Source organism: Diplotaxodon limnothrissa, linkage group LG11, assembly GCF_057381915.1.
Source record: "Diplotaxodon limnothrissa isolate DT_005_m linkage group LG11, D_limnothrissa_male_GT1.1, whole genome shotgun sequence".
NCBI classification, from domain to species: domain Eukaryota; kingdom Metazoa; phylum Chordata; class Actinopteri; order Cichliformes; family Cichlidae; genus Diplotaxodon; species Diplotaxodon limnothrissa.
Window position 1 is genome coordinate 6,711,773 of NC_140606.1, and position 12,699 is coordinate 6,724,471.

Sequence of the window (12,699 nt, forward strand, 5' to 3'; positions counted from 1 at the left end):
GTTCTGAAAACATTTCCCACTCTCATTCCCAATAAATAAAACACCTCAAATGTCACAAGCCCCATATACTCTTGGAACCAAAACTTTTGTAGGTTTAACACTAAACAGAAAAATAGTACATTTAACACTAATCTTCATAAATCATATTTATGTGATTTAAATACTCTTCCCCCCAAATTTTGTGCCATGAAAGGGACACTCCTTATGGAAAAAGCCCAGCCACAAAATATATCTGTCCATGCTTTTCAGCTACTCTTTACTGTTTTTCTATTCTCTATTCTATTCTATTCTCTTCTGAGTTGTACCAAGAATCTGGTCTTCTCTGATTCAATGCTTGTTTTTTCAAAGGGACCAACAGTATTGAGTGTCATACACAGTGAGGCTGCAGCACTGTCAACAAGATAGCTGACTTGTGTGGGAATTGTAGGTAGGTGTCCTCTACTGTAATGGTACATGAAATGCAAGTAAACAATAGGTTCATGACTTTCTTAGATGTGGTTACAGCACTTTTGATATCAATTGTAATAACATTTCTCAAAAAGTAACATAGTCCACATATAAATACTAACATTTAAAAAAATGGTAGGAGCAAAGAAGATTTGAAGAAGTACTATTAAATGTTTATTTTCTGTATGCCAGAAAGGTGTAATTAAAATAATGAATGGGTTTATTTATATTTGAGAGAAGTCAGTTGACTTTATTAATAAATTAAATGTTTTAATGAAGCTGCCCTTGTCAACATCTTTATCAATAGCCACACACTGTAATGACTGTAGTAGGCTTTGTGTTGGTTCACCTGATTTGAGGAAACTTGACACAACACAGGGGTGTTCAGCTTGGTGCAACACCATGTCTTTTTAGTTCTTTTTGTATTTCCCTTTGCATTTTCAGCTGGTTATTTGCTTACTATACTATTGTTCTCAAAGACAGGGGGAGGCATAATTAAGCAACTGGCCACAGCTGCAATAACCAGCCTCACTTCATTTACGTGTGAATTATATTTCTGCATCAGATCTACGTCATAACTTAAGCCATAACTGGGAGTCCCATTTTAACCCTTCGCCACAAGCTTCTACGTAGCCTGGTGTGCAACTCTTGAGAAATGTAACTACATGTCAGTTTGATGCATACCACAACAATTGGAATGTAACGTTGCAGTATAGGGATTAAAAGGCGATTCTGGTTACCATCTAAGTTTGGATGTAGATTTCCTGAGAAGTCTAAATCAAGCATTTAGGCCAGGGAGCCATCTGGCCTAGCCTACTGCTACCCCTAGTGCCACAAGTGGGAGAAAAAAAATCTGTGGCCGATTTTCTCTAACCAGTCTAGAGGGAAGACCCACCCCGAAGTCAGCATCAACCTAGCATCACCACTGAGTGCAGCACAGACACTACATGTCCCTATCTGTTGTGAGCCCACCACTAAGCATTGTCCCACCAAGTTATCCTGCCTAATCCATTAATCTTGAAAGATTAGGGGTGGACAAGGTGATAGCTCTTGTTAGTAAGAGCAAAGGAACCTGCCATAGCACCCACTATTCCCTTGGCCACTGGTATGCCTTGGCTGTGTCTTTGATTAATACAATGGAAGACTGCTGCCCCTCCCTTTCTGCTTGTGTTTAGAAGATAATGACAAAGTATGTGTAATTTGTGGGTGCAGTTGTAAATGGTACATGCACTAACATTCATACAGCACTTTTCTTGTCTGGTAACCACTGAAAGCACCCCTTACAACACTTTATCAGATGCAAACTAACACTAATTGGTGGTGACAATTTTGTAATGTCTTGCTGAAGAACTCCTCAAGCAGGCTTGACTAGTAGGGGATTGGACCATTGAACTTCAGTCCCACAACCCTCTCAGGCTGTGATGTCTTTCCTTAATTGTAGTTTCATTTTAGTAGTTGGAATTGACTGCCTCAGTCCAAAGCAAGCGTTCCATTAGCAGTCATTAAGTATCCAATCCTTATTCACACAATTCCTTTACATTTTTTTGCAGATGTTATTTCTCCTACACTCTTCAGCCCTTACTTCCGGCGGCTGACTTTTGATGTGTCCTCTATGGAGAAGAATGCCTCCAACTTGGTGAAGGCAGAGCTCAGGATCTTCCGTCTTCAAAACCCTGGGGCCCGAGTGTCTGAGCAACGAATTGAGCTCTATCAGGTACAAACACTTTTGTCTGGAGTAACATTCATTATGCCATATTTCCTAAATATGAGTTGCTTTGTGTTTTATAAAGACTAGGAAGGATTGCTTAATATAATTTTAAAATGCAAAGATTTTTTACATTGCAAAAAAATATATTCTGATTTTTGTAGGTTCTTTTTCATAAACTTTGAAGATTCTTAATGATTAGTATAATGAGATTATCAGAATGGGAGCCCTGTGGAATTGTATAACTAACTTTTGTGTGTGGAAGGCTCATCATTTAAATTTTAAAAATTAATTAATCCAATAAATATGACTCAAATCACTGTAGTATAGTTTTTATTCTCAGTTGTTCCAGTGCAATTCAATTTTGCGATTACTGGTGTCAAAAGCAACAATGATCCAGCAGGACATGCATAGAGACAGTCCATTGTCTGGCGCCATTAGGAGATTGTTAGTAACTGACTGGACATCCGTTTTTGTGCTAACTGAAACTTTTCAAACAATTGATTCCTTTCACAGACACAGGGATTTTAAAGGACTTTATCAGTAAAAGGAATGTTGGTTGTAGGTCTAAAGCACTCAATTACACTCAACAAAAATATAAACGCAACTTCCGTTTTTGCTGCAATTTTTCATGAGCTGAACTTAAAGATCTGAAACATTTTCGACATACACAAAGGACCCATTACTATCAAATATTGTTCAGAAATCTGTCTAAATCCGTGTAAGTGAGAACTTCTCGTTTGCCGAAATAATCCATCCCACCTCACAGATGTGGCATGTCAAGGTGCTGATTAGAAAGCATGAATATGGCACAGGTGTGCCTTAGACTGCCGCAAATCAAAGGCCACTCTGAAATATGCAGTTTGATCACACAGCACAATGCTACAGATGTCGCAGCTTTTGAGGGAGTGTGCAATTGGCATGCTGACTGCAGGAATGTCTACCAGAACTGTTGTTTGTGAAATGAATGTTCATTTCTCTGCCATAAGCCATCTTCAAAGGCGTTTCAGAGAATTTGGCAGTATATCCAACCGGCCTCACAATCGCAGACCACATGTAACCACACCAGCCCAGGACCTCCACATCCAGCATGATCACGTCAACGTTGTGGATTGAGTGGCCCATGATGGCGGTGGGGTTATGGACAATGAACACAAGTGCATTTTATTGTTGGCATTTTGAATGCACAGAGATACCTTGTTGAGATCCTGAGGACCATTGTTGTGCCATTTATCCATGATCATAACCTCATGTTACAGCATGATAATGCACAGCCCCATATTGCAAGGATCTGTACACAATTCCTTGGAAGCTGAAAACATCCCAGTTCTTTCATGGCCAGCATACTCCCCAGACTGTTTGGGACGCTCAGCTCAGCATATATGACAGCATGTTCCAGTTCCTGCCAATATTCAGCAACTTTGTACAAGTATTGAAGAGGAGTTCACCAACATTCCACAGCCCACAATCAACAACCTGATCAACTCTATGCCCACTGCACACCATTTTCCTTACTGTGTGAGGCACCATTGTGAGAGAAATGGTGGCCACACCAGATACTGACTGGTTTTGCGACATCTGTAGCATTGTGCTGTGTTATCAAACTGCATATATCAGAGCAGGGCTCGCAAAATTTCAAAATCCCTGGTAGCCCTTCGGGCAGGGACTCTTCAGTTTTTGGTAGCCCAAAATAAATTTAAGTAGCCCGAATAAAAAAAGAGAGCAATTTTTTGATTGATGTTTTGTTTCCTGTTTTGTTTCCGTATAATATTGTAACGGAAACAAAACATTAATCAAAAAATTGTTGAAACACAAATTACAACATTGTATAAAAATTACAATCATCAACTCAAATACTTGGTTCTAATTGAAAACAGCAATTTCTATGAACTTGTAAGAACTGTGTAGGACATGAATCAGTCTGTGTCAGATCCTGAATTTGAAATTTCCACTGAAGTCACGGGTAAGAGGCAAGTGGAACCAAGATCGAGGCCATTTGCTTTTTGAAGTTTGCAAAGACTGCTAAATTGTGCCAGTGGTAGTTCACTCTTTGCAACATAGTACGCTGTTCTAAACTGATTTTCAGGTTTATTTTTAGTATGTTATTTGCAATTGGTATTTGTTCTGGGAAAGATATTGCAGACTGAGCAATGCATTTCTTGCATTTCTCATGGGTTCTAATGGGGGCCTTTCTTAAAATTACTGGTCCCAGTAACAAAGGCGCTTGTCGACTCAGAAATCGAGGGAAAACCAACAACACACCCGGCAGAACATTATGTTATTTACACGGGTGCACATGGTAAATGCTAAATGGCCTGTATTTATATAGCGCTTTTACTCGTCCCTAAGGACCCCAAAGCGCTTTACATATCCAGTCATCCACACACTGGTGATGGCAGCTACATTGTAGCCACAGCCACCCTGGGGCGCACTGACAGAGGCAAGGCTGCCGGACACTGGCGCCACCGGGCCCTCTGACCACCACCAGTAGGCAACGGGTGAAGTGTCTTGCCCAAGGACACAACGACCGAGACTATCCAAGCCGGGGCTCGAACCGGCAACCTTCCGATTACGAGGCGAACTCCCAACTCTTGAGCCACGATCGCCCACATAAGTGGTCCGCATGTGCGCATTCGCTGTCAAAATAAAAGACGCGCACCAGATAAGAAGTTGCAACGCGCGTTTGCGTCCATATAAAAGGCACTGTTTTTGTTCGCTAGAGTGGGATTTTCACGGCACATTCCGCACCACATCTCTGTGCGTTCATCATTTGTTTGAAGCCAGCTCACCTCCTGCAACCACTTTTCTGAGAATACGCGCTTCTTTTGTGGTTCGGACTCCTGATATTTCTTTGTAGGTGGAGGAACACCAAAGTAATTGCTTAAAGGAGCTTCTTCGACATCTTTAAGAGTTCTAAACAAATGTCTGTCTTCCTCCAGAAAATCTTATGTACCCAAACACGCGTTGCAACTTCTTATCTTGTGCACTCTTTTTATTTTGACAGCGAATGCGCACCTGCGGACCACTTATGTGCAACCCTGGTTATTTAGCTCGTCATATTGCAGCCACAGAAATTCTTTTGTCCATGAAACCATAAAGCTGCACTTTCTTTTTGCCTTATAGTCTGATTTGTCATAACTTTTCCGTTTTGTGGTAAGCTTTTCTTTGGCTGTCACTTCTTCACCCTGACCTGTCTTATTTGGCTCAGCAGAACTAAAATATATATCCTGCTGCTTTTACACACACACACACACACACACACACACACACACACACACACACACACACACACACACACACACACACATAACGGTCAGCGATTCTCTGCGCGATCAACCTCTCATATGTTTAAGCTGCGGGAGATTTCACTTGTCATGTTTGCATAGTAAGCTAACGATTGATAAGACGATGTCAGAGGAATTCGTGCGCAAATGATCGTCACTCACCAATCAGTGCTGTCGCTCTCTATACACAGTTCACGCGATTGCAAAGTGAAAGCAAAAAACAAGCGCAAATTCAAACGCGATTTCAATATGTCACATATTGACAGTGGCTCATCGATGCCAATGACATAATTACCCAGCTACATTTCCGAAAGAATGCAAAAGCATTGACATATATTTTTCCTTCCTACAATAGCCCGACGGGCAGGGCAGAGATAGATTTTGGTAGCCCGACTGGAAAAATCGCTAGCCCCGGGACGTCGGGCTAGCGATTTTGCGAGCCCTGCAGAGTGACCTAAGGCGCACCTGTGCAATATTCATGCTACCTAATCAGCACCTTGACATGCCACACCTGTAAGGTGGGATGGATTATCTCGGCAAACGAGAAGTTCTCACTAACACAGATTTAGACAGATTTGTGCACAATATTTGATAGTAATGGGTCCTTTGTGTATGTAGAAAATGTTTCAGATCTTTAAGTTCTGCTCATGAAAAATTGGAGCAAAAACAAAAGTGTTGCGTTCACATTTTTGTTCAGTGAAAATACTTGATTACAGAAGGTCTAAAAGCCTGTGGTGTGCAGCCTGCTATATGACCCTACTACCGTATTTTTCGGACCATAAGGCGCACCGAATTATAAGGCGCACTGTCGATAAACGGGTCTGTTTTCATACATAAGGTGCACCAGATTATAAGGCGCATTAAACGAAACAAAACAGTCAGGTAAGCCAAACTTTACTCAACTTATTCTTCTTGCTTCCTCCACTTCTGTACCATTGATTCATTAATGTTGAATTCTCTCACAGCTGCTCTATTCCCATGTTGTTACAGTATATTAATGACTAACGTTGTGTTGTGAATGGATTATCTCAGTTTTCTCCTGACTGAAGTTTGGTCCGTTTAAAGCATCCTGCCATGTGATTGCATTTGTCCCTAACCTTCTGGAACCCCCCCATTAACTTTTATCAAGTGGAAAAAAGTTAGCATTCATCTTGAAGCTTCACTGTGTTCGTTATGATGTGTCGCTAGTGATCACGTAGCATTATATACCAGCTAGTCCAACCCTACAAAAGTCACTGCTGTTAAGTTTTCTGTCGGAAGCAATAGCAGAGCTGTAGGTTTTAATTTTTTCAGAAATCTTTCTGTCAGAACATGGTATATCATGTTTAGGTCGAAACTAGCGAGCTAACTTCCTGCTAACTTCTAACTCTATTAAATTTAATCAATTCTGTTGTCATGGATGCCTGGATGTTTAACTTAATTCTTACACCTGGTAAAGCAGCAACACTGATCATTCTATTAAAGATGGGGTGGCTGTAGCTCAGGTTGCAGAGCAGGTCAGCCACTAATCAGAAGGTCGGTGGTTCGATCCCAGGCTGCCTCCTGACTGCATGCCAAATATCCTTGGGCAAGATACTAACCCCATGTTTGCCTACTGGTGGTGGTCAGAGGGCCCGGTGGCGCCAGTGTCCGGCAGCCTCGCCTCTGTCAGTGCGCCCCAGGGTAGCTGTGGCTACAATGTAGCTTGCCATCACCAGTGTGTGAATGACTGAATGTAGTGTGTAGCGCTTTGGGGTCCTTAGGGACTAGAAAAGCGCTATACAAATGCAGGCCATTTACCATTTAAAGATGAAAGAATTTAGACAGTTTTTAACTCACAGTGATGCCGCAGTGACTTTGGGACCTAGAGCGGACAGAGTTTTGAACCCAGATTACTCAAGGCTCCTGACTACAGTAGCTGTAATGCCTCAACAATCCATCAAGCGGTGCGGCTTCATGGCTTACCAAAGTCATACTAAAGCATTTTTGACAGATTTTTGCGCCGTGTACCACATAAAATTGGTTCGACGTCCGTAAGCACAACCAGAATTCATACATAAGGCGCACCGCAATATAAGGCGCACTGTGGATTTTTAAGAAAATTAAAGGATTTTAAGTCCGCCTTAGTGCGGAAAATACTGTAAATATTGAATTGTTTTAGACATGCTAAATAAATGTTGATGATTTCGATCAAGTGACAGTTAAAGCTAGTTTAGTGAGGGAGTCAATAGGACAAAGGTGGTAAATAGATTCGGTCATATATAGCATTTATCTACTGTCATAGATCTTACGGTTGCCTCTTGTTGTTGTACTAGATGAAAGAATGGAAATGTTTATTAATCATGAATAATAATAATAATAATGATAATAATAATAATATATAGGTTTTTTATCATAAAGACATCCATGCTAGGTAACATTTTTCTAAATTAGTGGAAGACCAATTTCTTTTTAGCTTCTTTCACATTTACTGTTGTCTCGTATAAGGTGTATATTAACAGTCAAGAGCAAATTATATAATCTTTAAAAGTTTGTAAAAAAAATCACATCATGAAAACTTTGCCAAGTATTTTTTCTCTGTTTACTTTTTGTATTGTTAGTCTGTAAAGTTTCTCACTCAAGTCTTAACAGGAGACCACAGCAAAAAACTAAACTGTGGCTTATAGACACTCAAAACCCTGTACGCATTTCCTGACATTGTCTCTTACAGTATCTGCAGGTATCTGAAAATGTCTCTCCCTGGTAACTTGTGTATCCCTTGTAACTGATTGAAAGAGGCAAAGATACCCTCCCAGTACAGATTACTGATTGTGCAAAACTGATTGTGCACCTGTTTCCAAAGTCTAAATGTATTTTCTAGAAAAGATGGATTGCCTACAGTGGGTGTGATAGAAGATAAAGACTTCAAATTAAAGTATAGTTTAGTAGCCGTCATACATCGACTTATCAATGGGCAGGGAAGACAGCAGTAAAGCTCCTATACAATAAGGCTGAGAAGCTCCAGCTGCAACCACGTGAGGGGACTGCTGTTGTCAGCTAAGCAGAATGTCATGAATTTTATATGCGAAGCCCAGTAATAGAACAGGAAATTTGGAAGCACTAACCCTCACTCTATTTTAGACTTGAAAAGATGTTTCCTAGCAAATTCTATGTGTTTTATTGCTCCACGAAAAAGGTAAGATGAGTGAATTCAGGTTTTTAAAAAATGATTTAGGAAGGAACATGGGGAGATTTTATAATAAGTACAACCACTTGGGCAAAATTATCATCTTTATAGCATAAACTCTACCAATGAGTAATATAGGGAGCATGTTCCAGAACTGTATACTTGACTGAAGCTCAGATATTAAAGGAGAGAAGTTAGGTTTTAATAGAGAGGAACAGCTGAGTACCCAGATAAGTGAGCTTCTCATAAACTCTGTCTATACCATGCTGGATGGGAGGTTTTGTAGCCAAGATGGGTTACTCACATGTATAGGGATTAGTTTACTTTTATTCAGATTCATCCTATATCCAGAGAAGGACCCAAATAACTTAATTTTGACAAATACAGCAGGAATAGTCTTTTCTGGCTGGGTGATGTATAATAACACATTATCCATGTAGAGTGAGATTTTATTAGTAGTTGTGTCAATATTATAACCAAAAACGTTGTAATTGGATCTTTACATATGCTTTCAGCAAGGGGGCTCTATTACTAAGGCAAATATCAATGGAGGGAAGGGGTCTCCCTTAGCACTAAAACCTTAGAAAAGTGCTTGTGTGAATGGGTGTAATTGAGTGAACGAACGAGTTGTATAAAGTGCTTTGAGTGCTCAGAGTAGAAAAGCGCTACATAAGAACCATTCCATTCACCATTTACAGAGTAAACCAGAGCCAATTACTCTGTCTTATCACCTTCACTGATGCATCCAACATCCAACTGCAGAGTCTGCAGAAAACTCCTGAAGATGGCAGGTCACTGTGCAGCTGCTGAAGTCTTATGGTGTAGAGGATGAAGAGAAAAGGGGAGTGGATGGTCCCTTGTGTTGAACATGCACATATTTTGGCCTTACTGTCAGGTATTCAAACAATCCAGGACACAAGGGGCATCCAGCTGCATCACTGGCAGCTTATCACCCAAGAGGGTCGGCCTGACGGTATTGAATGCAGGCCTGTAATCCTGAGGGCGACTTAATTTATGCTTCAATCTTAAATATGGTCAACATAACTCAATTAATGGGCTATGTACCAAAGGCATTTAAGCTGGTAGTAATTAAACCACCAATATACAGTACCAGGCCAATCTCCAACCTTCCTTTTATCTAAACAATTCTTAAATGAGTAGTTGTAAAACAGATGCCTGATGATCTGCAGAAGGAGGGTTTATTTAAAGAGTTTCAGAGCTCATGAAAGTACAGAAACACCTTTAATTAAATTTACAAAGAGATGTTCATATGACTTCTAACAGTGGACTCATCTTTGTGCTTGTCCTACAAGACCTTAGTGCAGCATTTGATACCGCTGACCATAATATTTTTGTCATGGTCCTGGGCCGTGTTGGCCCAGTATTCTTAGTTCTCTTGTATTTTTGTATTCAGTTCCCTGTTTAGGTTCTGTTTCCTGAGTTACCCTGTTATGTTGTTCCCTGTGTGCTTTCCCTTTGTGACTCTCACCCCCTGTGTGCCCCTCTATGTATTCATGAGCCCTTGTCCCCTTTCGTGTTTTATTCCATGTTTTCCCCAGCCCGTTATGTCTGTGTTTTCCCCGTGCTCTCTCCTCCTGTCTGAACCTCTGTACTTCCTGTTTGACTCTGCCTGTCTCCCGTCAGTGTTATGTTCACCCCGCCCTGTCTCGTTATGGTTATCTGTGTCAGCTGTGTTCCCCGTGTGTTCCCACTTTCCTCGTTAACCCTCTGTGTATTTCTGTCTGCGTCTCCCTCTGTTCGGCGTCGCGTTCTCCCCCATGTTGTGTGGATCTTCCTGTGTCTACCTGCGAGTGTTAGTTTACTTTTCCCCAGTTTAGTTTTGTATTTCCTGTGTTCTGCCGTGCCAGCATTAAAGCTGTGTTTCTCGAGTTCATCCCCGTGTCTGTGAGTTTTGCATTTGGGTCCTCCTCCTGCTTGCCACACAGCGATCCATGACAATTTTATTATAACAATTAGAGCATGCTGTAGGATTTAACAGTAATGTTCTGCAGTGGTTTCTTCATACACTAAGGTTAATTATGGAGTTCCACAAGGTTCTGTGTTTGCACTAATTCTGTTTACATTATAGGTGCTTCAGTTAGGCAGTATCAAAAACATAGCATTTTCACTGCTATGCAGATGATGCCCACCATATATATTCATGCTGCCAAATTACACACATGTACAGCCTGATGCAGGGGTGTCAAACGTACAGCATGTGGGCCAAAACCAGCCTGCTGGATGAATTTTGAAATATAAAAACAAAAAATCATAAAAGACAGGAACTCAGAATTTGTAACAAAATGCCATTCCTAAATCGTCCACACGGATGTTAGTCAGAAGAGAGGGGAGCACTGTGTTAGTCAAAGGGGAGGAGCGCAATGTTTTAACTAGAAAAATTTGTATACCCTGCGAAAATGCTGTGTGGATGCCTCAACGCTGAAGATGTCTGCTGAAAAAGAGGTGAATCAGCATAATTTCTACTGAAAAGAGGTTTTTGCTGAAAACAGCTGAAAAAACTGGAATTTGTGCTGAAAATGGGTGAAGCAGCTAAAATCTGTGTTGAAAAGAGTTAAAAAAGTTCAACTGTGAACTGAAAGTATTGTTGCCAAAAGCGGGATTTGAACCCGGGCCTCCTGCCAAAAACAACCGAGAGAGCACAGACTTTACGCCTGTGGGTCCACCTCCCCTGCAGCGGCACTGCAGACCACGCCCTGCCACACACATCAAACACGTAAAATAAATATTTATGCACTTTTGCATTTACTTTTTATTTTTTGTTATTTTTACACAGTGTTCTGAATGATTAACAATGGTCTACAGCCAATCTTGTGTATTATTGGTTGTAAGATTCAGATAACTATTTAATAAAAGGTAAATATTTTATATGAGAGCAAGAAAGAAAAGTATATCTTTGTGTCCCCCTTTCCCTGTTAATGCCCTACCTGGTCCCCTGGCAAAGGCTTTGCTAGATCCGCCCCTTCACAGTTACCAGCTGTCAGCTACTTAGAAAAGGATCCTGGTGTTATTTATCTCTCAGAAACAGTTTATAACTTCCCTTCAACTCATTCATGTCACCTAAAAGGTAAACCTGTTTCTCCATCACCAGTTCAGCTCTGATGATTCAGTAAGGACATCTCCTGGTTTCGACCAGCCCTTTTTTACAGCTGTGGCTCCAGCAAACATCAGCTGATACTAGAAATTAAAATCAAATGAATTCTAACAACAGCTGATCAAGCTTAAACGTGCTGCTGTTGTTTAGCGCAATAAACAAACGAAAGAAAAGCCGATCATTGATCAGTTTCATGATTGAAGTTTCAACAGGCGAGAGAATGACAGGGGAGGCTGTCATAAAGTTCAACATCAGTAACTTAGCGCGCACACAGCTGTATAGAAACTCCGTCATGCTAGCTAGCAGTAAGTGATTGTAAAAAGTCAGCACAACGAAAATAAACTACACCTAAACTCGGTTTATATCTGACCCAAATAGAGTGCAGTTCATAAGTTCTTACCTGAAATTCAGTTAACCTGACGCTCCGACCAGCAGCCGCCTGCTTCTCCTGCCTTCGGTTTCCCTTATCCACGATTGAGCTCCGTGTTAGCCACCACCGGTCAATCGGCGGCCGCCTTGCCGCCTCGCATGTGTCTTTCCCCGCATGCCCTTTCTGTCATACACCAGTGGCTAGCTGCCCTCTCTTGTAGCTCCGCGTTAGCCACCACCAAGCAACTCAGTTAATTTTTCCACATCGACCAGCATCTGGACAACCACCTTTCACTGTTTATACCATTACTAAAATGAATAAAGGAATCATCGGCCCATATATACGTAGACACAGACTATTTGTGAGCGATCGGGGGGTGAAACGAGTGTAAGCCGCCTCACTGAAAGCCAAGCCTGGGTGCTTTCGAGCGAAGCGGCGCTAGCCGGCTAGTAGCAACATTGTGAGAGAACTGTTGCTAATATGGGAAGTCTTGATAAAACGAGCAGATATTTGAAGTTTACAAAATTACATTCTCGCCTGAAAATATCTTAAATGTTTATTTTGTGACCTAGAAACACGAATAAGAGGAATATAAAAACGAGGTGGCAGCCGCCATTTTTTCACTCGGTAGAGGCG

General features: G+C 41.1%; 1 protein-coding gene across 1 annotated transcript in view; it reads left to right on the forward strand.

Annotated features, from left to right (window-relative positions):
* The window catches only part of tgfb2 (transforming growth factor, beta 2), a 41,956-nt gene that overhangs the window by 15,880 nt on the left and 13,377 nt on the right, over window positions 1-12,699 (forward strand). The window contains exon 2 of the mRNA XM_085366114.1: window positions 1,998-2,161. Coding sequence (XP_085222240.1) covers window positions 1,998-2,161 — 164 coding nt within the window. The remainder of the gene's footprint in view (window positions 1-1,997; window positions 2,162-12,699) is intronic.